Source organism: Perognathus longimembris, chromosome 25 (genome assembly GCF_023159225.1).
Source record: "Perognathus longimembris pacificus isolate PPM17 chromosome 25, ASM2315922v1, whole genome shotgun sequence".
NCBI lineage: Eukaryota > Metazoa > Chordata > Mammalia > Rodentia > Heteromyidae > Perognathus > Perognathus longimembris.
In genome coordinates, this window is record NC_063185.1 from 3,985,927 (window position 1) to 4,010,879 (window position 24,953).

Sequence of the window (24,953 nt, forward strand, 5' to 3'; positions counted from 1 at the left end):
TATATTTACATCTGATTGTAAACTAGATATACTCTTAAGAGAAAACCATTGAAATTTTAGGCTTAGCTTTTTTTTTATTTTTTTATTTTTTAGCCTGTTGGAGTTTAAACTCAGAGCCTTGCACTTGGCTTGGCTTGTTTGGGGGGCTGGCACACTACCACTTGAGCCACACCTGATTATTATTATGGAGATGGAGTTGTCTGTTTGGCTTCACACCTCCATTCTGTAGATCTTAGCCTCCTGAGTAGCTGGGATTAACAGTGTGAGCCACCTTTGGCTGGAGGAGATTTTCTTTTTATTGAGCATTGATCTTGTATACAAATGGTGCTTCCATACAATTTCTTTTAAAGGCTCAAGTTTTGCCACTCCTATCTATCTCACAATGTGGTACAGGAAGGTAGAGTGAGGATAGTTAATATAGTTTGCTATACAGAGTAGAAACAACTAATCATGGAAAAAAACAATGCTTTAAGAAACTTGAAAAAGGTGTGGAAAAAAACAAAACAAAAACAAATTGCTGGGTATAGGAATCATTCACTTAATCACTCAGACATTTTCTTTTTTCTTTTTTTTGCCAGTCCTGGGCCTTGGACTCAGGGCCTGAGCACTGTCCCTGGCTTCTTTTTGCTCAAGGCTAGCACTCTGCCACTTGAGCCACAGTGCCACTTCTGGCCGTCTTCTATATATGTGGTGCTGGGGAATCGAACCCAGGGCAAGCACTCTTGCCACTAGGCCATATTCCCAGCCCTCACTCAGACATTTTCTACTGTATGGTAGACTATACTGGGGGTTGGGAGTAGAGATAAATAAGTGTTTATTGTTATTGTTCCTTGTTTTTTCATCTATAGGGCTGAGGGTATAGTTTAGTGATAGAGCATATGCTTATTGTTCTGATAGGCCCTGAGTTCAATCTCTAACAGTACCTAGGGCGATGGTGGCTCGCTCACACCTGGAATCTTAGCTACTCAGGAGAGATAGGAGGTATGAAGATCGTGGTTCAAAGCCAGTCCAGACAGGAAAGTCTGGGAACACTTATCTCCAATTAATCACCAAAAAGTTGAAAGTGGAGCTGTGGCTCAAGTGGTAGAATGCTAGCCTTAAGCATGAAAGCTCAAAGAACAGTGCCCAGGCCCTGAGTTCAAGACCCAGGAACAGCATACAAAAATTTTGCTTTAACAAAAAAAGTTATAAGGGGTGACATTGTCCAAAAAGAAATGTACTCATTATCTGACTTTTGTAACTGTTACCCCTCAATACATCACCTTTATAATGATAATAAAATAAATAAGTAAAGAAAATTATCTGGTGCATTGTAAAGAAATTCTTTTTTTTTTTTGGCCTGTCCTGGGGCTTGGACTCAGGGCCTGAGCACTGTCCCTGGCTTCTTCCCCCTCAAGGCTAGCACTCTTGCCACTTGAGCCACAGCGCCACTTCTGGCCATTTTTTGTATATGTGGTGCTGGGGAATCGAACCTAGGGCCTCATGTATAGGAGGCAAGCACTCTTGCCACTAGGCCATATCCCCAGCCAGTAAAGAAATTCTTTTGTAAGGATCTGAAACGTGACTGCGGTTGTTAAACCTTTTTCTTCTGTGTTTTTCCTCTTCCAGAAATGCTTGGTGGCCAAACATTATGTTATTGTGGAAGCAAGAACCAATAGCAAAGCTAATAGCGTATCCCTGCCAAAACTGTAATATTCTTTCTGCTTGAAACATCTGGCATTCCAAAATACTCATGATGGCACTGAAATAGAAATGAACATTGACTTGAGATACCCCACCTTTAGACTCCCATTGAGACCTGCCCTGTGTCATGTAAATTAGAACAGTCCTTTAAAAATGTATTTGGCACCACATAGCAGGTTTAAAAGTATTCATATTTCTTGGCCCAATATCTTAACTGAGTCCTAAAGAAAAACAATCCTAAAGTCAGAGGAACTTTATAACCAGAATTGTTGTTGATCAGAGAGCTATTTTAATAGAAGTTGGAAGCACTTGTCATATATGTAAATTGTTGGAGCTAGTTCAGATATTATAACTACTACATGGACTGTGAAAGACAAGATATGAGGGAGTACTCTAAAAGTAAGAGTGAGCTGTGCACTGGTAGCTAATGCCTAGCTACGCAGGAGGCTGAGATCTGAAGATTGTGATTCAAAGCCAGTGGGGCAGAAAAGTCTGTGAGACTCTTACCTCCAATAAACTATTAAGGGAAAGCCAGAAGTGGTGCTGTGGCTCTACTGGTAAAAGTGCTAGCCTTGAGCACAAAGAGCCTCAGGGACAGCATTCAGGCCCCAAGTTCAAATCCCCCAGGCTGGCAAAAAAAGCCAGAACTATGGTTGTGGCTCAAGTGGTAAAGTACCAGGGGAAAGAAGTTCAAGGCCCTGAGACCAAGCTTCAGTACCACCACGAAATAAAACAATACCCTAAACCCTATTCTTGGAGTGTGGAGAACTGGAAGGAACTACAGTAAAACTATAGATCAGTGGTATTATCAGTGGTTGAAATCACAGGAAAGAACCCTCCTATATTCTCCCATTCTTAAGTTTTTAACATTTCAAGGTATAAGAAACAGAGAAGCCAGATGCTGGTGGCTCATATCTGTAATCCTAGCTACTCAGGAGGCTGAGGTTTGAGGATCCATGTTCAAAGCTAGCCTGGGCAGGAAAGTCCTTGAGACTCCAATTGGTCAGCAGAAAACCAGAAGTGGTGCTGTGGCTCAAAGTGGTAGAGTGCTTCACTTGAGAGAAAAACCTCAGAGTAACTCCTTGGCCCTGAGGTCAAGGCCCATAACCACCACCACCAGCAGCAGCAACAAAAAGAAGAGACTGAGAAAACCCAGGTAGCCAACTCTGGTTATTGGTGCAACTATTTTCACAGGGAGAGCATTATGCAAGTTCCAGGTACTTGTCTATTTGACCTTTTGGACAGATATAAGGTGTCCTGCTGACTCCACTGAGGACAGGCAGTGTCCTCAATATATTCACAGTATATTCGGTATGATGAAATCAGTAAGAGTACATTCACCCAGGTCTTAACAGTTTCCATTTTTTTCCCCAAAGCTGAGGCGTAAACTCAGGATCTGGGCAGTATCCCTGAGCTTTTGTTTTTTTCTTCCTCAAGGCTAGTGCTCTATCACTTCAGCCACCTCTCTACTTCTAACTTTTTGTTGGGTAACTGGAGATAAGAGTCTCAAGGATGGCCTCAAACCCCAATCCTCAGACTCAGACTCCTCAATTAGCTAGGATTACGGGCGTGAGCAACCAGTCAGTGCACAGCTAAGACTTGTTTTTTAGTCTTGAATGGCCAGAAGTTGGTGGTTCCTGTCTGTAATTGTAGCTACACAGGAGGCTGAGACCTGAGGATTGGGGTTCAAAGACAAGCCAGGCAGGAAAGTCTATAAGACACTTAATCTCCAAGTAAACACTAAAAAGCCAGAAGTAGAGCTGTGGCTCAAGTTGTAGAATGAACACAAAAACTTAAGGATAGCGCCCAGGCCCAGAGTTCAAGCCCCAGGATCAAAACACACACACACACACACACACACACACACACACACACACACACACACACACACACACACACACCATGTTATTCATGTAAAATTATGAAATTATTTCAGCAGTTTTTCTTATCCTTAGTAAATGGCACTATCACTTAAAATGTGTTTCTTCCACCCCACACCTTTAATCTATCATCCAGTCCTTTTGGGTACTTCAAAAATAGACCCTAAATATATCTGCTCTTTGTTTCTCACTCCCCCCCACCAGCACCAGTCTTCATTCAGACTTTTTTTTTTTTGGCCAGTCCTGGGCCTTGGACTCAGGGCCTGAGCACTGTCCCTGGCTTCTTTTGCTCAAGGCTAGCACTCTGCCACTTGAGCCACAGCGCCACTTCTGGCCGTTTTCTGTATATGTGGTGCTGGGGAATCAAACCCAGGGCTTCATGAAGTATACAAAGCAAGCTCTCTTGGCACTAGGCCATATTCCCAGCCCCTTCATTCAGACTTCTATGTAATTTTCTTGCTGGTATTTGCTCTGCATTTGTTTCATAAGCAATGAGCATGAGCGAGAGTCAGCATATCAGTTTGGGGGCTTGAACTCAGGCCTTTGGTTAGCCTTTTTTTTTTTTTTTTTTTTTTTTTGGTGGTCTAAGGAATTGAACACTAGGCATGAATGCTGAGCTCTTCAGCTCAAGACTAGTGCTACCACTTTGAGCCACAGTGCCACTTCTGGTTTTCTGGTTGTTAATTGGAGATAGTAGTCTCATGGACTTTCCTGCCTGGGCTGTCTTTGAACCATGATCCTCAGATCTCAGCCTCCTGAGTAGCTAGGATTACAGGTATGCGCCAGTGGTTCCCAGCTGGTTAGGCTTTTTACTCAGGGTTGATGCTCAGCCACTTGAGCCATACCTCTACTTCTGAGAATTACTTTTAAATAGTATACCTAGAATCATGTGACTTCCACTGACTAGGTCTAAGGCTCTGGATTTGGAGACACTCAGCCTTGTACTTCAGAATCAAGGGGACATTGGACATTCCTCAGCCTTACAGAAAATTACCTGAGCCTAGGCTCCACCTTTAGAGACTGACTAAATTGCTGTTTTTAAAGTTGCCTAGGTGCAGATAAGATTGAGAAATATTGCCCTTAGATGAGGCATCTCCTGCCTTCTCAGATCTTATCTGCCAACTTGCCAAGCTTGTTCACACTGAGTTTTCCCCCCTTTCTGTGTTGCTCCACTTTGTGTGTGTGTATGTTTGTGTGTGTGTGTTGCTGAGGATCACATTCTTGTGGGCTTGCATATGCTGGGCAAGCTTTCCCACTGAGCTACATATACATATACCTCACACTCAATTCTCTAGTAAAAAAACCTTACATTACAAATATTAGTGCTATGTTCCTCAAACTAACCAATACATTATTATTAACTAGAGTTCATACTTTACTGTTCCCAGATCTTATATATATTGATCCCATTGATCTCATGTATCATGATCCCAGATCTACATTGCAGAAATTGTTTTTGTGTTTGTGTGTTTTGCCATTCCTGCCTGGGGCTTGAACTCAGGGCCTGGGCCCTGTCCCTGAGCTTCTTTTCCTCAAGGCTAGCACTCTCACTTGAGCCACAGTGCCACTTCTGGCCGTTTTCTACATATGTGGTGCTGGGGAATCGAACCTAGGGCAAGCACTCTTGCGACTAGGCCATATTCCCAACCCCCAGCCTCCCTTTGTAGTTACCTGGAACTCACACTTCTGCTGGCTCCCACATCTGTTTACTTACTTGCTTGGGTCCAGTGTATGTGTACTGATAAGTGGCTTCAGATTGATTCATACTCTGGAAAACAGGACAGTGGTTATGTGCAGTTCCTTTTGTCTTTGACCTTCTAGATTCCACTTATGGAAGAATGTCTGTGTGTGTGTGTGGTGTGTGGTGTGTGTGTGTGTGTGTGTGTGTGTGTGTGTGTGTGTGTGTGTGCGGTTTGTTTTGGTCAAGAGCATGCAGTTACTTAGGTTAGCAGCCCTCCCTCTCTGCCCCTTACTGGAGGTTATTTCATTGATGTGCAGTACAGTTAGACTCTTTTTTTTTTTTTTTTTTTTTTGCCAGTCCTGGGCCTTGGACTCAGGGCCTGAGCACTGTCCCTGGCTTCTTTTTGCTCAAGACTAGCACTTTACCACTTGAGCCACAGTGCCACTTCTGGCCGTTTTCTGTATACGTGATGTTGGGGAATCAAACCCAGGGCTTCATGTATACAAGGCAAGCACTCTTGCCACTCGTCCATATCCCCAGCCCCCAGTTAGACTCTTTCCTCACAGTCTCTTCCATCCAGGGATCCTCTGACCCCCTAAATGACTTTTTTTTTTTTTTTTTGCCAGTCCTGGTGCTTGAACTCAGGGCTTGAGCACTGTCCTTCTCTTCTTTTTGTTCAAGGCTAGCACTCTACCACTTTATCCACAGTGCCACTTCTGACTTTTTTCTATTTATATGTGGTCCTGAGGAATTGAACACAGGGCTTCATGTATGTGAGGTGAGCACTTTACTACTAGGCCATATTCCCAGCCCCTAATTTTTTTTTTCTTAGCTTACATTAGTTATATGAGGATAGAGGGGTTTCTCTTTGTGTGTGTTTGTACGCGTGAGTGTGTGTGCATGTATGCAAGCGTCAAATACATATGCAACAATGTTTGAACTCATAGCCTTGAACTTGCTTGGCTTGTTCAGCTCTACCACTTGAGCCATGCCTCTAGTCTAGCTTTTTGCTAGTTAACTGGAGATAGAATCCCTCAAACTTTCCCTCTGGGCTGGTTTTGAGTCACAGTCCTCAGATCTCAGCATCCTGAGTAGGTAGGATTGCAGGCATGAGCCACCAGCCTTTAAAGTGAAATTTTATTACTGTGAAGTTATGTGAGGTTTGATAAATACATAATATCACATATCTGTTTGTTGAAAACATTTTGTATCTTGCTGTTCTGTTTTTTGTTTTTTTGCCAGTCCTAGGTCTTGAACTCAGGGCCTGAGCACTGTCCCTGGTTTCTTTTTGCTCAAGGCTAGCACTCTGCCACTTGAGCCACAGCACCACTTTTCTGGCCGTTTTCTGTATATGTGGTGCTGGGGAATTGAACCCAGGGCTTTATGTATAGAAGGCAAGCACTCTTACCACTAGGCCACATTCCCAGCCCTGCATCTTGCTGTTCTGATATTTCTCCATGTCTAGTCCCAGTCTTTCACACACATCTGCACTGTAGTCTCCTTGAGGAGGCCTTCCTTGAACACCCAATCCGAAGGACTTTCAGAACAAAATGAAACTGTTTACTTATTTTCTGTGTATGTGGCTTGTTTTGGTCAATAGGATGCAGATTTACTGAGGACAGGTGCGTTTATATCCTAGGTATCTTAAATACCAAATCATTGACTGTATGTTGATGGATTAATGAATGATCCTGTCCTGGGTGTGTCTTGTGGTTTTAATACAGGTTTGTTCTGTTGGGCTTCCTGCTTAACTGCCTCCCTACTTACAAAGGATTTTGCTTGCAAATTAGATTAGGTTTCAGTATATTGAAGATGTGCAATTATTCTGGATAGTCTCTCTACAATGTTCATAACTTTTTTTTCCCCCCAGTCCTGGGGCTTGGCCTCAGGGTCTGAGCACTGTCCTTGGCTTCTTTTTGCTCAAGGCTAGCACTCTGCCACTTGGGCCACAGCACCACTTCTGGCCATTTTCTGTATATGCGGTGCTGGGGAATTGAACCCAGGGCTTCGTGTATACGAGACAAGCACTCTTGCCACTAGGCCATATTCCAAGCCCCATGGCTTTTTCTATGTATGTAGTACTGAGGAATCGAACCCAGGGGTTTCATGTATACAAGGCAAGTACTCTACTACTAGGCCATATTCCCAGCCCCTGAAGATTCTCTTTTGAAGGCAGACAAATCTCTAATCAGAAGTGGAGGTGGGGCTCATCAATCTGTAAAGTCCTGTGCAGGTGCCTCCTCCCCACCCCTGTTCCCACCTGTTTAAGTCTGCTTAGTACCTGCCTTACCTAGGTAACTGGCACACCTGGATGCTGTTACCTCGCCCTTTTTCACATCCAAATCCTCCTCCCCCACCAAGACATGACCCAGGGCGGGTGGTTCAACCCTGTTGATCTTGACCTCAGGCCAGCAGTTCAGGAATAAACTTTTGTCTCCTGCCTGAATAGAGCTGTGGTGTTCTCCTTCATTGACTACCTTACACAATCAATCAAAGACTTAAAATACTGTTCTAGAGTGGGATGCTGGTGGCTCACACCTGTAATCCTAGCTATTCTGGGGTCTGAGATATAAGGATCACCTTTTGAAGGCAGCTAGGGCAGGAAAGCCTGTGAGATGCTTACCTCCCCATTAAGCACCACAAAACTGGAAGTGGAGCTGTGGAACACTAGCCTTGAGCAAAAAAAGCTCTGGGACAGCACTAAGGTCATGAGTTCAAGCTCCAGGACCAGCGCACACACACACAAAAGAAAATTCTAAAATTCTGTGTTTCTCTTGGCAGGCCCTTTGTATGCAGGGAAAACATACTATCACTGAGCTAGCTATACCCCTAATCCTACATAGACATTTGTATTTTTTTAATTGCTTTACATTTCATGGTTATTTTTGCACAAATTCACATCATATTCCAATCAGTCTCACCCCTCTCTGGCCCCTTCTCAAAACAGTTTCAACACATTTTGATGTTCTATTTTCATAATTACAGATACTCTTATTTCAACCCATATTCAACCCTCCTTATCCTTGTTAGTCCTAACCCCTCTTGCTAGTGTCCACCCCCAGACAGAAAATTTGCATTTTCAGTAATCAGCCTGCCATCTAATGATTTAGAGTTTGAAAATCCCATTGGGGCTGGTGATGTAGCCTAGTGTTAGAATAAGTGTTGGCCAAGCATACATTAGCACCACAAACCAAAACAAACCCAGTATGTTGATGCACAGTGAGGTTTTTGAAATAGTTTCTAGAGGAATAGTTAGCTGAATCAGTGAAGTTTTGACATACTTTCATATCACCTTCAACATTTAATTCATTAATGATTCCATTAGAGATAAAAATAGTAAATACTCTTGGTTTCTCCCAAAGTAACATCTTGTCTTTATCCTTTTCAGGATCTGACTGGGATAGAATCTATGGATCAGTGTCGGCATACCTTGGAACAGCATAACTGGAACATAGAGGTACAATAGGATTCATCCTAATCTTAATTTTTTCCCTCTATTCTAATGAAAGAATATATATATATTTCACAGGACTTTTCTTTCAGCATTATGACTCCTTAGTTTTTAAAAATACTAGTATGAGAAATACGGAAGATGTGAAAATTTATGAAACTCTAGGACAAGTGTGAACCAAACCTTTTAATATAGTGCTTCCCTGTTTTCTTTCTTAATTAAATATTCAGTACCTCATGAATTTACCCATCATCCCTGCATAGAGGTTTTGTTAGTCTTCTTTGTATAATTCCAATTTTAGTATATGTGCTGCCTAAATGAGCAGCCTTGTGTTTTCTTAATGGCTGTTTAGAATTTTTTTGTTTATTTATTTTTTGTGATAGTACTGGAGGTTGAGTTGTCTCAGCTTTTTTGCTCAAGCCCAGTGTTCTTCCACTTGAGCCACACTTCTCCTTCTGGCTTTTTGGAGATAAGAGTTTTATGAACTTTTCCGTGTGGGCTGACTTTGAATCTTGAACCTCAGATCTCAGCCTCCTGAGTAGCTAGGGTTATAGTCATGAACCACCAGTGCTTGGCTATGTTTAGTTTTATCCAGAACCTTAATGAGAACCTTCTTAATGAATATTTTTTAGTTTACTCTTTGGGAGTTTCCAGGTAGTCTTTATCATCTTGCCACTCCATGTGTTTTTGTTTTTAGTAGATGTTCTAGTCTGGTGACGTCATCACTTCCCAAAGCTCCTGCTTCCCAGCACCATTGCACTGGTAATGAATTGTTTGCTTTTGAGAACAGGGTGTCAGAATGTAGCCCAGAGTGCGCCCTGAACTTACAAGGTCACTGAGGCTAGCCTCAAGTTGGGGATCTTCCTGTCTTAGCCTCAGTTTAACAGTTGAATTGTAAAACTTCCTTGTTGAATCAAGAATGTGGGGAGGGTGCTTCTTGAAATTAGTCAGATCACAGAATTTTAAGGCAGCTGTTAGGTTCAGAGGACTCCTGGCCCTCTCAAAGACCACACTTAGTTCTAACAGCAACTCCAAATTCTGAGGGTTTCAAAAACCACCCTCAGGGGCATGGTTCACTAGAACTCATTGGAAGCTTTACATTCATGGCTATAGTAGGTGATAGGGAAATGATGTAGTAGGGTAGAGTCTCCACCGTCCTCAAAGGTATAGCTGACACACTTTTCTCTTATAGAGCCCCCCCACCCCCCGGCACACCTGTGTGACGATATGCACTACTTGTTGCTAACCAGAGAAATGTGCTTGAGCTCAAGCATCCTGAGGCAGTAACTCCCCCCTTTTCCCACTTGCTCTGGGGCTTGAACTCAGGACTTGGGTGCTGTCCCTGAGCTCTTTTGCTCAAGGCTAGCACTCTACTACTTGAGCCACAGCTCCACTTCTAGTGCTTTTAGTGGTTAGTTGGAGATAAGAGTCTCATAGACTTTTCTGCCCAGGCTGGTTTCAAACCTTGATCTTCAGATCTCAGCTTGGATTACACATGTGAACCTGAGTTTCTATTGGGCTTCATTCCATAGGCAAGATTGATGGTGATTCATTTGGCTTCCCATGTGTTTGACTCAGTCTCCAAATTGACTAGTACCAAGTTACTCAAAGTTCCCATCCTAAATCATATGGCTGATCTTTCTGGAATAGCCAGTCTTCATCCTATGACTTTGGTGTTAAGCAGCTCCAGCTACAGTCCAGGAACAAAAAAAGGAATCCCAATCAGTTGTGACATAGAATATTTTGCAGAGGCTGAGGCCAGGTATTTCTTTGGGTCTGGTCACCTTTTTGCTATACTGGGACAGAAGGGCAGAGTTGAAAAGAGAAATGAGTTTTTCTTTTAAATGAATATTAGTGGTGTATAGATGTGTTAGAATTTTTATGTGTACACATCTCATTAACGTTTCAAATTAACTCAGAGCTATTATTGTTCCTTTATTTTGCATATGATGAACCAAAGCTCATATGATGGAATGACTTTTCTGGGCAGTGGCACTGGTAGGATTCAGAGCTACATTTCTGTTTTTTGTTTGTTTGTTTTTTGAGTCTGCCAGTCCTAGGGCTTGAACTCAGGGCCTGGGTGCTATCCCTGAGCATGAAGATGAGTCACACTTTCCAGCTCTGGCTAGCTTGGAACCGCAGTCATCAGATCTCAGCCTCCTAAGTAGCTAGGATGACAGGCGTGAGCCACTGGTGCTTGGCTTAGACCTAGATTTCTTTTTAAGTCCTCCATCAGACAGCAGTCATCAGGTCTGTTTCATAGCAATTCCAGGACCACTGTCCACGTTGTATTCTGTGTGGACTGTGTTTTTTTGTTTTTGCCAGTTGTGTTTGAACTAGACTCTGTTTACTGTTTCTGAGCTTTTTGCTCAAGGCTAGCCTCTACCACTTTGAGCTACAGCTCCATTTCCAGTTCTCTGGTGGTTAATTGGAGATAAGAGTCCCACAAACTTTTCCTGTCTGGCCTGCTTTGAACCATGATCCTCAGATCTCAGCTTCTTGAGTACTAGGATTACAGGTGTGAGCCACCAGTACCCGGCTGGACTATTTTTTTTCCTCCCACAGTGAAGTACATTGTTTTCAGCACCCTAAGTAGTACACTCCTGTGAATAAAAGCAACATGCTTAGTGCATAACAGTTGCTTCCAGACAAGTTCCCTAGTCTCTTCTACAAAAACAAGTTCCCTGCTCTGTTCTACAACATGTGAATTTTCATTGCCTCTGGTAAAAGAGGTTGAAAGGTCTTTGCAAATGCACTCGTCAGGTTACCTTTGTGTAAAGCTTACCTTGTTTGGAGACACTGAGCAGTAGTACATGCATCCCCTCTGGGTTCATTTGAGCATCGCTGAAAGTCTTGTTACTCTGTTTTCCCTCTCAGGCTGCTGTACAGGACAGGCTGAATGAGCAAGAGGGAGTACCGAGTGTTTTCAACCCTCCTCCATCCCGACCCCTTCAGGTTAATACAGCTGACCACAGGATCTACAGCTATGTTGTCTCAAGACCACAACCAAGGGCAAGTTATTTTGTAGCTGGCATTTCCCACTTTTTATTTTATAAGCTCATTCACCTGGGTTTGTATTGATTTCTGTATGATAGGAACAAGAAAGATACTTAGAATGTAAATGTGTTAGCTAGGCCTGGGTGGGCCCTTGGTAGATTTAGTGTTTATACCATTTTCCCTTGATTTCTTAATAAATTGTTATAGAAACCTTTTTCTGTTCTTTGCTAGTTATTTGGAGAGTGTTTCCTGTGCCTTGTTTTGAGTATGTGGACAGTTTCATTGACATATCAAAACGTATGATGTAGGTTTAATAGAGGGATAGAGGGTCCCTCTTTTTTTTTTTTTTTTTCTACTTTGCTAGTACTAGGGTTTAAACACATGCTTTGCTCTCTATCACTTAAGCCATGCTTCTGGCATTCTGCTAGTTAAATGGAGATGGATTCTCAAAGACTTCTCTGCCCAAGCAGCCTTCAAATCTCAATCCTCTGGATCTCAGCTTCCTTAGTAGCTAAGATTACAGACATGAACCATTGATGTCCAGCTAAAGCTCCTACTTTTAATTAGAATCTGTTAATCTGTTGACTTTGCTTCAGTTTAGTTTTATCTATTCCTCTCTCTCTCTCTCTCTCTCAGCTTATTTTACTTGGACAAGTGAGGTTTCATGGTGTCTTTTCCATACACACATACAATGTCTCCCACCAAACACGTCTCTGTCACTCTCCCTATTCCTATACTTCTTCTAAAAATGTTGGCAGGTTTTGTTCTGTGTTCATATATGCAAGTGAAATACCCATCCTCCCTCATGCTCTCCATTCACTGTCCCACTTATGAGGATCCTGTGGTGCTTTCCTGTCATTCTTTTTTTTTTTTTTTTTGAATGTGTGTTAGTTATACCAAGGAATTTTGCCATCGTATTTGAGATGTTACATACATTTTAATCAGGATAATCCTCTGTATTGTTTTCTCTTTTCCTGCCCTCTCAACCCTCTATTTTTTAAAATTATTATTATTATTTTTTGCCAGTCCTGGGCTTGGACTCAGGGCCTGAGCACTGTCCCTGGCTTCTTTTTGCTCAAGGCTAGCACTCTGCCACTTGAGCCACAGCGCCACTTCTGGCCATTTTCTATATGTGTGGTGCTGGGGAATCGAACCTAGGGCTTCATGTATATGAGGCAAGCACTTGCCAGTAGGCCATATTCCCAGCCCTTCAACCCTCTATTGATCAACAGCTTTCCTAGATTCCTTGTGCCATCTTCATATGTGAGTACAATTTTTTTTTTTTTTTTGGTCAGTCCTGGGGTTTGAACTCAAGGTCTGGGCTCTGTCCCTGAGCCTCTCTGTGCTCAAGGCTAGTACTCTACCACTTGAGCCACAGCACCCCTTCCAGCCTTTTCTGTTTATGTGGTACTGAGGAATTGAACCCACAGTTTCATGCGTGCTAGGCAAGCACTCTACCACGAAGCCACATTTCCAGGCATGAGTGTAATTCTTCTTCTTTTTTTTTTTTTTGTCAGTAATGGGGCTTGAACTCTGGGCCTGGACGCTGTCCCTTAGCTCTTCAGCTCAAAGCCAGTTCTCTACCACTTGAGCCATAGAACCACTTCCAGTTTTCTGGTGGTTCATTGGAGACAAGAGTCTCAGGTCATGGACTTTCCCGCCTGGGCTGGCTTTGAACTGCAATCCTCAGATCTCAGCCTCCTGAGTAGCTAGGATAACAGGCATGAGCCACCAGCGCCCAACCCAATTCTTAGTTGTTACTCAGACACCATCAGTTTTTCCCTCTTCTCTTCCTCTCACCACCTCAGTAGTTCCTGAGTTAAAGAGTTGTATGTATTTATATATGTATATATAGATATATACATGTCCATGGATGTGTTTTTGGCTTCTACAAATGAGCAAGAAGCATGTAGTATTTCACCAATTCTTCTCCTATTTTTTTCGTGCCAGTTCTGGGGCTTGAACTCAGGACCTAGGCTCTGTCTCTGAGCTGCTGCTTCTTCTTTTTTTTTTTTTTTTAATAAAAATGTTGTTTTTAATAAGATTTCTTTCTGGTATTGGAAGAACACAAGTACTTTTTCCTTCTTTCCCTTTATTTCCATCCCTCTTCCTTCCTTTCTTTTTTTTAAGAGGTTGGCTCCTTCTGTGTTATCCAGGCTGATTGAGAATTCTTGGGCTTACGTGATCCTTCTCTCTTATTCTTTTTTTTAAAATTTAATTTATTTATTAATTGAACACAAATTTTTTGACAAGGTGTTATGCAAAAAGGGTACAGTTACATAGTAGGGCAGTGTGTACATTTCTTGTGATATCTTACGCCCTGTTTTTCTATCCCTTCTCTAGGTCAGGTAGACATATATACAATATACAATGTATCAAGAATATATACAGTGGCCACACCCAAGAAAGTTCGCCTCGGGCTTTAAATGTAATGTCGATATTAGACAATATGTCGACAGTAGTCTTATATGAACGTACATACATAGCTTTTGAGCTATTGTATTCCCCTGAGAGGTCAATTTTTGACCTTTATATGTTGAGTAATTGTTTGGTTTTAGTTACATACTGTTGGGTCGCTGCCCCAATCCTGTGGGGAATACTATTTGACAAGCAGTTTTTGGTTTCACAGACTTGGTCTCTACTGTCTCTTCGTCTCCCTTTGTTAACAGTCATATATCAGGGAGATCATGCCCCTTTGTTTTCTGTGTTCTGAGCTTCTTTTTGCTCAAGGCTAGCACTGTACCGTTCCTGAGTAGCTAGGATTACAGATAGGAGCCACCAGTGCCCTGAGAGTCTCACTAGTTAGTTTTGGTACATTAATATTCTCAATCCTTTAGCCTTAGCCTTCCTATTTTAAATTTAGATTTTTACAGTTAAGAAAATGGGACATACACACTGATGATGAATGCCAAAGATGTTGGAGTTTATCTTTCTTAATTCCTGGAATTATACTCACCTATTATACTTACATTTAGAATCCTAAGGAAATACTCCTTTAACTTTGGCACAATTAGAATTTAGTCTCTCATCCTGCATTTTTTGGTGGCGTAACTTGGTATTTGAAAAATAGAGTTAAATCTCAGGCTGGATGACCACCAGTTTGAAACCAACATAGTGAGATCCCTTTGCCAAATATATAATGCACCTTTCTTCTTGTAGCATACATTCTGAAATCCCCAGTAATGGCTGAAGCTGCCAGTGGCACCAAACCTTGTAACTGAATGCCTTTTCCCTCTTAAGCGCTTGCCGTGTACCTTGGCTGGGACTTTCACAGTTTGAGGTACAGCAGGAAAATCAGCACAGATTTCTTTTTTTCTTCCTCACAATCTCATGAATAAAAGAGTGTTCATAATGTGGATCTTAGCAACCTCAGCATACTTTTTTTTTTCTTAAGGTGAGAACTTTCATCTTTTCACTTAAAGGAATTTTCTTTGCATATCAGAATTGCCAACATCATCATCATTCTTGTTTCATGGGGCTATTATTACTTAAACACATCAATACGGTACTGATAATCAAAATAGCTACTGTCACGTAGTTGTGACTCCTGGGCAGGTATCTTGGAGAGTATGCTAGACAGAGAGTAAGTCATATCCCAGGAGGGAAGAAGCAGGATGGCACAGATTTCATCATGCTACTCAGCACTATGTGGATTTTAAAACTCATGAATTGTTTATTTCCTGAATTTTCCATTGAATATGTTCAGGCTTTTGGTTGGCTGCGGGTAACTGGAACTGAAGGTCAAGGAGGAAAAGGGCTACTACAATCGTTTTGGGGTTTTCTGAAGTAAGAAAAGTAACAGATTGCTGGAGCAATTCTCTGACTCAGGGAGGGCTTCTCTGTATGTGCCTTGGGCTTGCTTTTGCGCTTGACTTAGTGTTTGAGGTCCTGATATCAGCTTCATGGAGCTCTAGAGTGCCTTGCCATCGCTACAGAGAAGTCTCAGGTTAACACACTATGACATCTAAGTGGCATCTGGCAACCAGAGTCCTAAGTACAAATGAATTAATAAATGTTAATAATGTGTGTTATTAATAAGATTAGCTGCTTTACGGTATGTTTACTGCGTGTTTACAAAAATATCCAAAGTAATATTAATGTTTATCTTGCTGTTTCTCTGTGTAGTGTTTTGATGCCTAAGGCTAAAAAGGAAAGATTGAATGTTTATTTGGGGAGATGAAAATATTAGATGAAATGATATCAAAGGCAATCATAGTATTTAAGGCTGACATGGCCAGGAAGAGAAAACTGTTGTTACACAGGGAGAAATCACAGGGAAGAATGCAAAAGCTGACAAAACGCTGACCTAGTTACTTAGTAAAGTAGGAGAGATAGAAAATATTGGGTTTCTAACTTTGTTTTTGGAATTTCAGGGGCTGCTTGGATGGGGTTATTACTTGATAATGCTTCCATTCCGGTTTACCTATTACACGATACTTGATATATTTAGGTATGTACTTCTGCATTTATGTATCAATAACAAGAATAGACTTTGGAGCTGAAACATGACCAGAATAATTTTTAATATTCTACTAGTTTTGACTTGCCAATTATGGTCATATTGAATATTCTTTCTGTACTCTCTTTTACTATAGTATAAAAATAATTTAAATTGTCCAAGCTTAGCAGCAGGTTTTATAAATGAAATTGTTTTTAAATTAGTCTTGCTTATTTGCAAAAATAGTATCAATCCAAGCCGGTCACTACAATCTGAGCTTCTTAGGAGATGGACATGGTGTGGATCAGGGTTCAAGGTCAGCTTGGGCAAAGGGTTTGTGACATCTCATCTCACCCAATAGCCTGGGTGTGGTGTTGCCCACCTGTCATCCCAGCTATGGGAGGAACAAAAATAAGAGGATCACCGTCTATGCTGGCCTAGGCAAAAAGTGAGACACTGTCTCCAAAATAAAAGGTCTGGACAAGCTGGGCGTGAGTGGCTAGTGTCTGTAATCCTTATTATTCAGGAGGCTGAAATCTGAGGATTGCTGTTTGAAGCCAGCCAGGGTGGGAAAGTCCACGAGATTATCTCCAGTTAACCTCTCTCTCTCTCATTGGAACTGTGGCTCAAGTGGTAGAGTGCAAGGTTCAGGGACAGCACTTAGAGGACCTGAGTTCAAGCCTCAGGCAGGACCAGTGCAGAAAAATGGGGCTGTACATGTAGCTCAAATTGTAGGGCTCCTTCCTGGTAAGCACAACTGAGTTCAGACCCCAATATAACAACAACAACAAAAAATCATTAACCTGTCCATATCTATTGGTCTCCTCACTATTCCCCCCCCCCACCACATTTATCGCATCTCCACCCCCTAGTTCGGGGGTAGAGAGTACTCAGTGCAGCTGCAGGCAGGATGGAAATCAGTAAATCTAGGAGCTTTTCCATAGCAAGACAAACCTTAGTAGCAGCTAACATCGTGTACCAAGTAGCCCTTGGCAGGGGAAAGGGCCCCTGGCCCTGCTCTTGGTAGTTAGTTAATCACCATTCCCTTTTGTTTCTTACCATCATCTCATCTCATGCTCCAGGAATTGAAACCCCCAAACCTCTTCTCTCTCTGACCACTCACAATCCCAACATATTCTCTTGCTCTGAGGTTACTCAATTAGCTCTAGGTTTCTCCCCTTGTTGTCACATGGACACTGTTTTGCATATTTCCTTTTGCCATGGCAACCCGTTGGTTGCTGGTGCTGGAACTCGTTCATAGATATACCCACTTGCTTCAGACTTTCACCTAGCTCCTCCGTGCACTATTCAAAGAGCTCCTCAATGGAGCTGTAGGGTCCACCATTAGGAAATGTTGAGTGTAACCTGACTTCTTGACAGATCAGACTTGAGGTGTCCCATGTAGAACTACACTTCAGCTTTTTGGGAAGCTAAAATGTTTAGGGCATCCATGCCAGCAGATAGAGCTAGACATGTGATCTGTACCTTGCATGAAGTGCAATGTGTGTACCTCCCTCCAGATTATGGGGTGTTTTTTCCTGTGTCATACAGGGAAGACTGAGCAGCTTTGGGAGTTCAGGAATTGCCTTACTCCTGGCTGTTTTAGGGGACTGCCTGTTTAGAAGCTTCCTGGCTTCTCCAAAGCTCGTAATGGTCACAGTGAGTGACCTGCTCATTTCTCTTTCCATTCCTCTTATTTACTGCTGGACACATCACAACCTTTAAAATCATAAGTCTAATTTGACATCTCTTAAATTTTGTTGGTCATAGGAATATACTGCAATCAGAATTTATTTATTTATTTTTTTAAATTTTTCCGACCAGTCCTGGGCCTTGGACTCAGGGCCTGAGCCCGTCCCTGGCTTCTTCCCGCTCAAGGCTAGCACTCTGCCACCTGAGCCACAGCGCCCCTTCTGGCCGTTTTCCATATATGTGGTGCTGGGGAATCGAACCGAGAGCCTCATGTGTAGGAGGCAAGCACTCTTGCCACAGGCCATATTCCCAGCCCCTGCAATCAGAAATTTAAAAAAATGTTTATTTTTATCTAATTCCCAAAGTTAAGGAGAAAATTGTAACAATTAATTTAAGAGAAAGTATCAAAATACCAATCTTTTCCGGGATTGCTAAGTACCTTCTCACACACATAACTTCTTGTGTTTTGCATTCTGGATGTTTGTGTCAATGAATTGGGTTTGATTACTCAGGAGAAATTCCAAGTGTAATTGTATATACATGGGGAATTTGTTAAGAATTGGCTCAAGATTTAGCAGAGAAAGTGTTGTAGTTTAGTTACCCTTTCTGTGCTGAAATGTCCTCAAGTAAATGAATTCTGTTTGCTTTCCTTGGGAAGTTATGCATGGCATGTGTTACTAATTTTAATTTAGCTGTATCATCAGGCTACGTGTTCCATGTTCTGTAGCACATTGGCCTCTACCCCCTTGCCCTCTGCAGAAACCCAAAGCCTAAAGAAATGGATGATGCCAGACACACAGGGTAGGGTGAGCTTGCCAGGAATCCGTGTCAGCTTTGGAGTAGTTAATGGCTCTCCAAACCTGTCAAGAATCTCAGTCTGTTTTTAACTTCATACATGCAGTCAGCCATAATGAGCAACCAAAAAAGTTTTGTGGGTTTTTTTTTTTGTTGTTGTTTTTTGTCATGGAGTTTTAGGGCCTGTGTGCTGTCCTTGAGCTTTTTTGTTCAAGGCTAGGGCTAGCACTCTACCACTTTGAGCTATGTCACCACTTCTGGTTTTCTGGAGGTTCATTGGACATAAGAGTCTCACAGACTTTCCTGCCTGGGCTGACTCTGAACCACAACCCTCATGTCTCGGCCTCCTAATCTAGGTATTACAGGTTTGAGCCACCAATGCCTGGCTAGCAAGCAAAATTCACCTTCCACTTGGAAGAACAGGCAAATTGTGATTATAAGTTTGTGTGTGAAGTGCTCCTATCTATAATTTGCATACCTTGGGAGCATGAACTGAAAATTGAAAATCGGAAGAAAACAGAAAGGAAAGGGAGAGGCACCTCCAAAAATAAATTTGTGCTATGGGATGGCACTGGCCAATCCTCCTGCAAGGACAGACATGCTCTGTCTCCACGCAGCTCCCGTGGAAACTACTGACCACAGGAGGCTGCAGAGCACTGTCTGCAGTGTGGCTGGTGACTGAGGTACCATGTGTTTTTATTGTGTTTAAATTTACAAGACCAGGCACTGGTGGCTCATGCCTGAAATCCTAGCTACTCTAGAGGTTGAAATCTGAAGATCATGTTTCAAAGCATCCCCGGGCAGGAAAGTCTGTGAGACTCTTATCTTCAGTTAACCATCAAAAAGCCAGAGAAGAGCTGTGAGTCAAGTGGTAAAGCGCAAAACAAAACAAAAAAGCTCAGGGACAGTGCACAGACACTGAGTTCAAGACCTAGTGTTCACATACACACAAGAGTATTAATTAATTTAGAATATTCACAATTAGGGCTGGGAATATGGCCTAGTGGTAGAGTGCTTGCCTTGCATACATGAAGCCCTGGGTTTGATTCTTCAGCACCACATATATAGAAAAAGCCAGAAGTAGTGCTGAGGCTCAAGAGGTAGAATGCTAGCCTTGAGCAAAAAGAAGCCAGGGACAGTGCTCAGGCCCTGAGTCTAAGCCCCAGGACTGGCAAAAAAAGAAAAAAAAGAAAAAAAAAAAGAAAGAAAAAGAAAAGAATATTCACAATTAGCCAGTGTCTGAGAACTTTACCAGGCCCATGATCTTCATTTTCTAGCCCTTCTGGCCTTCAGTTTTTCTGCAGAAAGACCTCAGGATTTATTTAGGCCAGTGCTGGAATTTATAATCCTAGTAGTTTGTGTTCTTCTCAAACAGGCCGTGGAACAGCACACAGAGCTTTGTGGCTCTTAAAGCAGACTCTGCTCTCAGGTTTGATGGTCCACTCCACACTGTCCAGTCCCCTTTGCTGCCATGCCTGGGCTCTGTTAACAGGAGTCTATACAAACTGGCCCACCCCATATGCACTACAGTAAACCAATTCATGTGATATTTATTCCTTCCTCCCCAGGTTTGCTCTTCGTTTTATACGGCCTGACCCTCGCAGCCGGGTCACTGACCCCGTTGGGGACATTGTTTCATTTATGCACTCTTTTGAAGAGAAATATGGGAGGGCACACCCTGTCTTCTACCAGGGAACGTACAGCCAGGTCAGTGCCACGAACTGTAGATGCCACCTTACCAATATGATTTTGTCTATAAGAAAAGCAGAGCCTAGCCCTCATCATGCCATTCTTTTACTCAAAACCCTTGCTTAGCTCTTTATTGCCTACAGAAATGAAAAAGAGGCCACACCTTTACCTGGGCCCTCCTTGCTCTAGTGCCAGCCTTCTTCTGAGGTCTGTTCTGATCACTTTGTTCCTTTACCCCATTCTAGCGCCCTTCTTACCCAAGCACTCCTACCTCAGTGCCATGGCTTGTGTTGTTGCCTCCCCCTGGAATGCCTTCTTCCCATTTTGCCCATTCTTCAGTGAGCACATGTCATTCCCTCTTGCAACCATTCTGGTTTGTGCCCTACTTGGAATTGGAAACACCAGTGTCCTGTTCTTCCCTTTTTGTTTGTAGCAGTTTCACTTTCCTCCTTATGCTTGTTTGTGTTTGTCTTACTTCTTTGACCAGACTGCCCATGTGGTGAAGAAAAAGCCTAATAAATCTGATTTGATCGTCACAGAACTGAATAGCATATAAGTCATAGACTCATTCATTCTAAGCCTCAAAGACCTTTGTCACCCAAGGAGGCAAAGAACACTCAGAGGTCTCTGGTTAGTAAGCATATAAAATTGCCAGAGAAAAATAAGGAATAAATATTATGAGTATAGATGAAAGGGTAGAATCCTAGAAGCTCCAGGATTCCCAAACCTTATCTGAAGAAAGGGGAATAAAAAAAACTAAACCATGTTCCTGCTTTTATTTTTTTCAACATCCAATTTTTCTGTCTCCTTGCCAGCTGCTGCCACTTCAGTCAAGAGATATCACATACCTCCTGTGTGGCAGTAAGGCGTGTGCTCCATGCTGGAGACCTCCTACCATGGTCCTGAGGGTCAGCCACCTCTGGCCATTGAGGGAACACTCATGAGAGTAGAAGGTGCTCGGGATACGCCCATGCACAAGCTACACAAGAGGCTTAGATGCTAGCTCCTTAGCATGGCTTTGATCTCATTCCTGATTGCTGTGTGGCCTAGGATCAGCCTCATCTTTGCACTTACTTTTTATTTATAAGAATTTGGTAGCTGTGAAGTGGCAAAATTCTCAGCTCCCTTTCCACATGGTCAGATTCTCCTGTTTTCTTTCTGCTGTGGGAACAACTGACTTTTCCACTGTTTGTTGATGAACCTGTATGCCTCAGCTTGTCTACTTATGTTCCTGACAGAATTTAAATCCTAACAACACTAAACCCTTTTGTTGAAACTTAGTAGCCTAGATTTTCTACAGGGTAAAAAACGCCAGGGGTGCCAAGGCTTCAGAAGCCTAGGACTTGTCTGTACTCTTGCTTACCTTTTCCTTATTTCTTTTTGTTCATTAATACATGGGTCTCTAAGCTCTGGAATGGTCTTTATAATCACCAGTGACCTTCTGTCTCTTACAGGCACTCAATGATGCCAAGCGAGAGCTTCGCTTTCTCCTGGTTTATCTTCATGGAGATGACCACCAGGACTCGGATGAGTTCTGTCGGTAAGTGGATGATTCACCATCTGACTTTCTTCTCATGGTTTGTAGTGACCTAGTTGTTCTTACATTGTTTTTTTCATCACTCCACAGCAATACTCTCTGCGCACCTGAAGTTATTTCACTAATAAACACTAGGATGCTCTTCTGGGCCTGTTCCACAAACAAACCTGAGGGATACAGGGGTATGTGTTTCCTTTTGCCTCATTGAGATGATCAGGATGTCTTTGGAAAGACATGCTGCCACCTGCGACGTCAGTGTTCTGTGCTAGACATAATGTCAGTTGCTGTTTTTACATCATTTAGTCTTGTCAGCAGGCCTTAGAGGTGAGGGTTATATTGCTTCTACTTCATGATATAGAAAACAGACTTGAGGAGTTCAAGCTAGGATCACACAGTTCTCAAGTTTTGAAGCAGGATCGAGTCTCATAGATTCTGAGGCCTGTGTGTTACAGAGAGCCATTGCCAGGAACTGTTCTATTTTTAAGTTAATTATGGCCAGCAGCTTGCCTTAAGCCTTTTTTTTTTTTTTTTTTTTTTGGTCAGTCATGGGGCTTGAACTTGGACTGGGTGCTGTCCCTGAACTTTTTCGCTCAAGGCTAGCTAGCACTCCACCACTTTGTGCCAAAGGGCCCCTCACACTTTGCTGGTGGTCCATTGGAGATAAGAGTCTCACGAACTTTCCTGCTCAGGCTGGCTTTGAACCGCAATCCTTCGCTCTCAGCCTCCAGAGTAGCTGGGATTACAGGTGGGAACCACTAGTGCCTAGCTTGCCTTTGGTCTTTTTTTTCCTTTTTTTTTTTGCCAGTCCTGGGGCTTAAATTCAGGGCTTGAACACTGTCCCTGGCTTCTTTTTTGCTCAAGGCTAGCACTCTACCACTTCCATAGCACCATAGCACCACTTCCAGCCTTTTCTGTGTATGTGGTGCTGAGGAATCAAACCCAGGGCTTCATGCATGCTAGGCAAGCACTCTACCACTAGATCACATTCATAGCCTCTGCCTTCAGTCTTGGTTTGTTTGTTTTTGTTGCCAGCCCTGGGGCTTGGACTCAGGGCCTGAGCACTGTCCCTGGCTTTTTTTTGCTCAAGGCTAGCACTCTACCTCTTGAGCCACAGCACCACTTCTGGCTTTTTCTGTGTATGTGGCGCTGAAGAATTGAACCCAGGGCTTCGTGTATGCTAGGCAAGCACTCTACCTCTAAGCCACATTCAGAGCCCTCTGCTTTTAGTCTTAATAGGCTCCTTCCTTCCTTCCTTCCTTCCTTCCTTCCTTCCTTCCTTCCTTCCTTCCTTCCTTCCTTCCTTCCTTCTCTCTCTATCACTCCTTTCTTTCTTTCTTTCTTTCTTTCTTTCTTTCTTCTTTCTTTCTTTCTTTCTTTCTTTCTTTCTTTCTTTCTTTCTTTCTTTCTTTCTTTCTTGTCAGTCATGGGTCTTGAACTCAGGGTATGGGCACTGCCCCTGAGCTCTTCTTGCTCAAGGCTAGTGCTCCACCACTTTGTGCCACACTGCCACTTCAGTTTTCTGGTGGTTCATTGGGGATGACGAGTCTCATGGACTTTCCTGCCCAGGCTGGCTTTGAACTGAAATCCTCAGATCTCAGCCTCTTGAGTCACTAGGAGTACAGGTGTGAGCCACGGGTGCCACCCAGTAGCCAGGTTCTTTATAGATCCTTCCTTGTCATTAGGTAGAAGCATTATCTTCTGAGATCTGCAGTCTCTCTTAGCATCCTAACAGCCAGAAAAGCCCAGCCTATTCTAAACCTTGGTTTAGGAACACAAACTTATTCCAAACTCTCCCAAGGAGAAAAGGAAGTAGAGAAGAAATGTACCTTCTTTTTTTCCCAACTGGAATTAAAGCTCTTCTTTCTCATGGAAAGTCGGAGGGTTGATCTGTTTCATCTCCAAGTCTTGCCCTTTATCTCTTGGGTGTTTCTGTCAGTCTCACAGGCATTAAGAGAGAATACCTATCCATTCCTGGCCATGATCATGCTGAAGGACCGGAGGATGACTGTGGTGGGTCGGCTAGAAGGCCTCATTCAACCTGATGACCTCATTAACCAGCTGATGTTTATTATGGACGCAAACCAGACTTACCTGCTCTCAGAACGGCTGGAAAGGTACTAGAGAGATTTTTCCTGAAAGGAAAGGACTAGCTATGTGTTTGAAGTCTAGTTTGTTTCTTTGCCTTAGACAGCTTTAAGTGTCTTGCCTGTTTGGTGTCAGGACAGTTGCATACTTGACTTAAATTAATCTGGATTAGATCATCCATTTTTAGATGTGCAAATCAATAAAGGCAGAGCTTCCTGTCCAAGAATGAGAATTGTATCAATTAGAATAGCTGACATCCTAGAAAGAACTTAAATATAAAAATTGTACAGTGGTAATAATTCCACCCCCATTACATGAATTGTATACATTAATTTTAGAAAAGCTTTAAAGCACAGGAAATCCTGAGTGTGATGAAGAACATCTATAATCCCAGTACTAAGGAAGCTAAGGCAGGAGGATTATGAATTTGAGGCCAGCTTGGGTACCAGAATAGGGGCCATGTTTTATTCCACAGAGCAGGCAAGCAGTCAGTTGTGCAGCAGTGCTGGTCTGGTTTTTTTTTTTTTTTGGCCAGTCCTGGGCCTTGGACTCAGGGCCTGAGCACTGTCCCTGGCTTCTTCCCGCTCAAGGCTAGCACTCTGCCACTTGCGCCACAGCGCCGCTTCTGGCCGTTTTCTGTATATGTGGTGCTGGGGAATCGAACCTAGGGCCTCATGTATCTGAGGCAGGCACTCTTGCCACTAGGCTATATCCCCAGCCCTGTTTTTTGTTTTGTTTTGTTTTGTTTTTGCCAGTCCTGGCCTTGGACTCAGGGCCTGAGCACTGTCCCTGGCTTCTTTTTGCTCAAGGCTAGCACTCCACCTCTTGAGCCACAGCGCCACTTCTGGCCTTTTCTATATATGTTGTGCTGAGGAATCGAACCCAGGGCTTTATGTATACAAGGCAAGCACTCTTGCCACTAGGCCATATTCCCAGCCTCTTTCTTCTTCTTCTTCTTTTATTTTTTTATTTTTATTTTTATTTATTTATTTATTTATTTATTTATTTATTTATTTATTTATTTA

The 24,953-nt window shown here is 42.7% G+C and overlaps 1 protein-coding gene and 1 non-coding gene across 3 annotated transcripts in view; one reads left to right on the top strand and one right to left on the bottom strand.

Moving 5' to 3' along the window:
- Faf2 (Fas associated factor family member 2) overlaps positions 1 to 24,953 on the top strand; it is a 56,253-nt gene that overhangs the window by 11,110 nt on the left and 20,190 nt on the right. For both annotated transcript variants that reach the window (XR_007209179.1, XM_048334388.1), the window contains exons 2-8: positions 8,633 to 8,701; positions 11,573 to 11,707; positions 16,066 to 16,142; positions 20,186 to 20,324; positions 21,761 to 21,846; positions 21,934 to 22,025; positions 23,780 to 23,957. Coding sequence is in view for 1 of the 2 variants with exons in the window: in XM_048334388.1 (XP_048190345.1) it covers positions 8,633 to 8,701; positions 11,573 to 11,707; positions 16,066 to 16,142; positions 20,186 to 20,324; positions 21,761 to 21,846; positions 21,934 to 22,025; positions 23,780 to 23,957 (776 nt within the window). In the remaining variant the exon portion in view is untranslated. The remainder of the gene's footprint in view (positions 1 to 8,632; positions 8,702 to 11,572; positions 11,708 to 16,065; positions 16,143 to 20,185; positions 20,325 to 21,760; positions 21,847 to 21,933; positions 22,026 to 23,779; positions 23,958 to 24,953) is intronic.
- Positions 8,914 to 9,020, bottom strand: LOC125342258. The gene has a single exon (XR_007209194.1). It is a non-coding gene; the product is annotated as a U6 spliceosomal RNA (small nuclear RNA).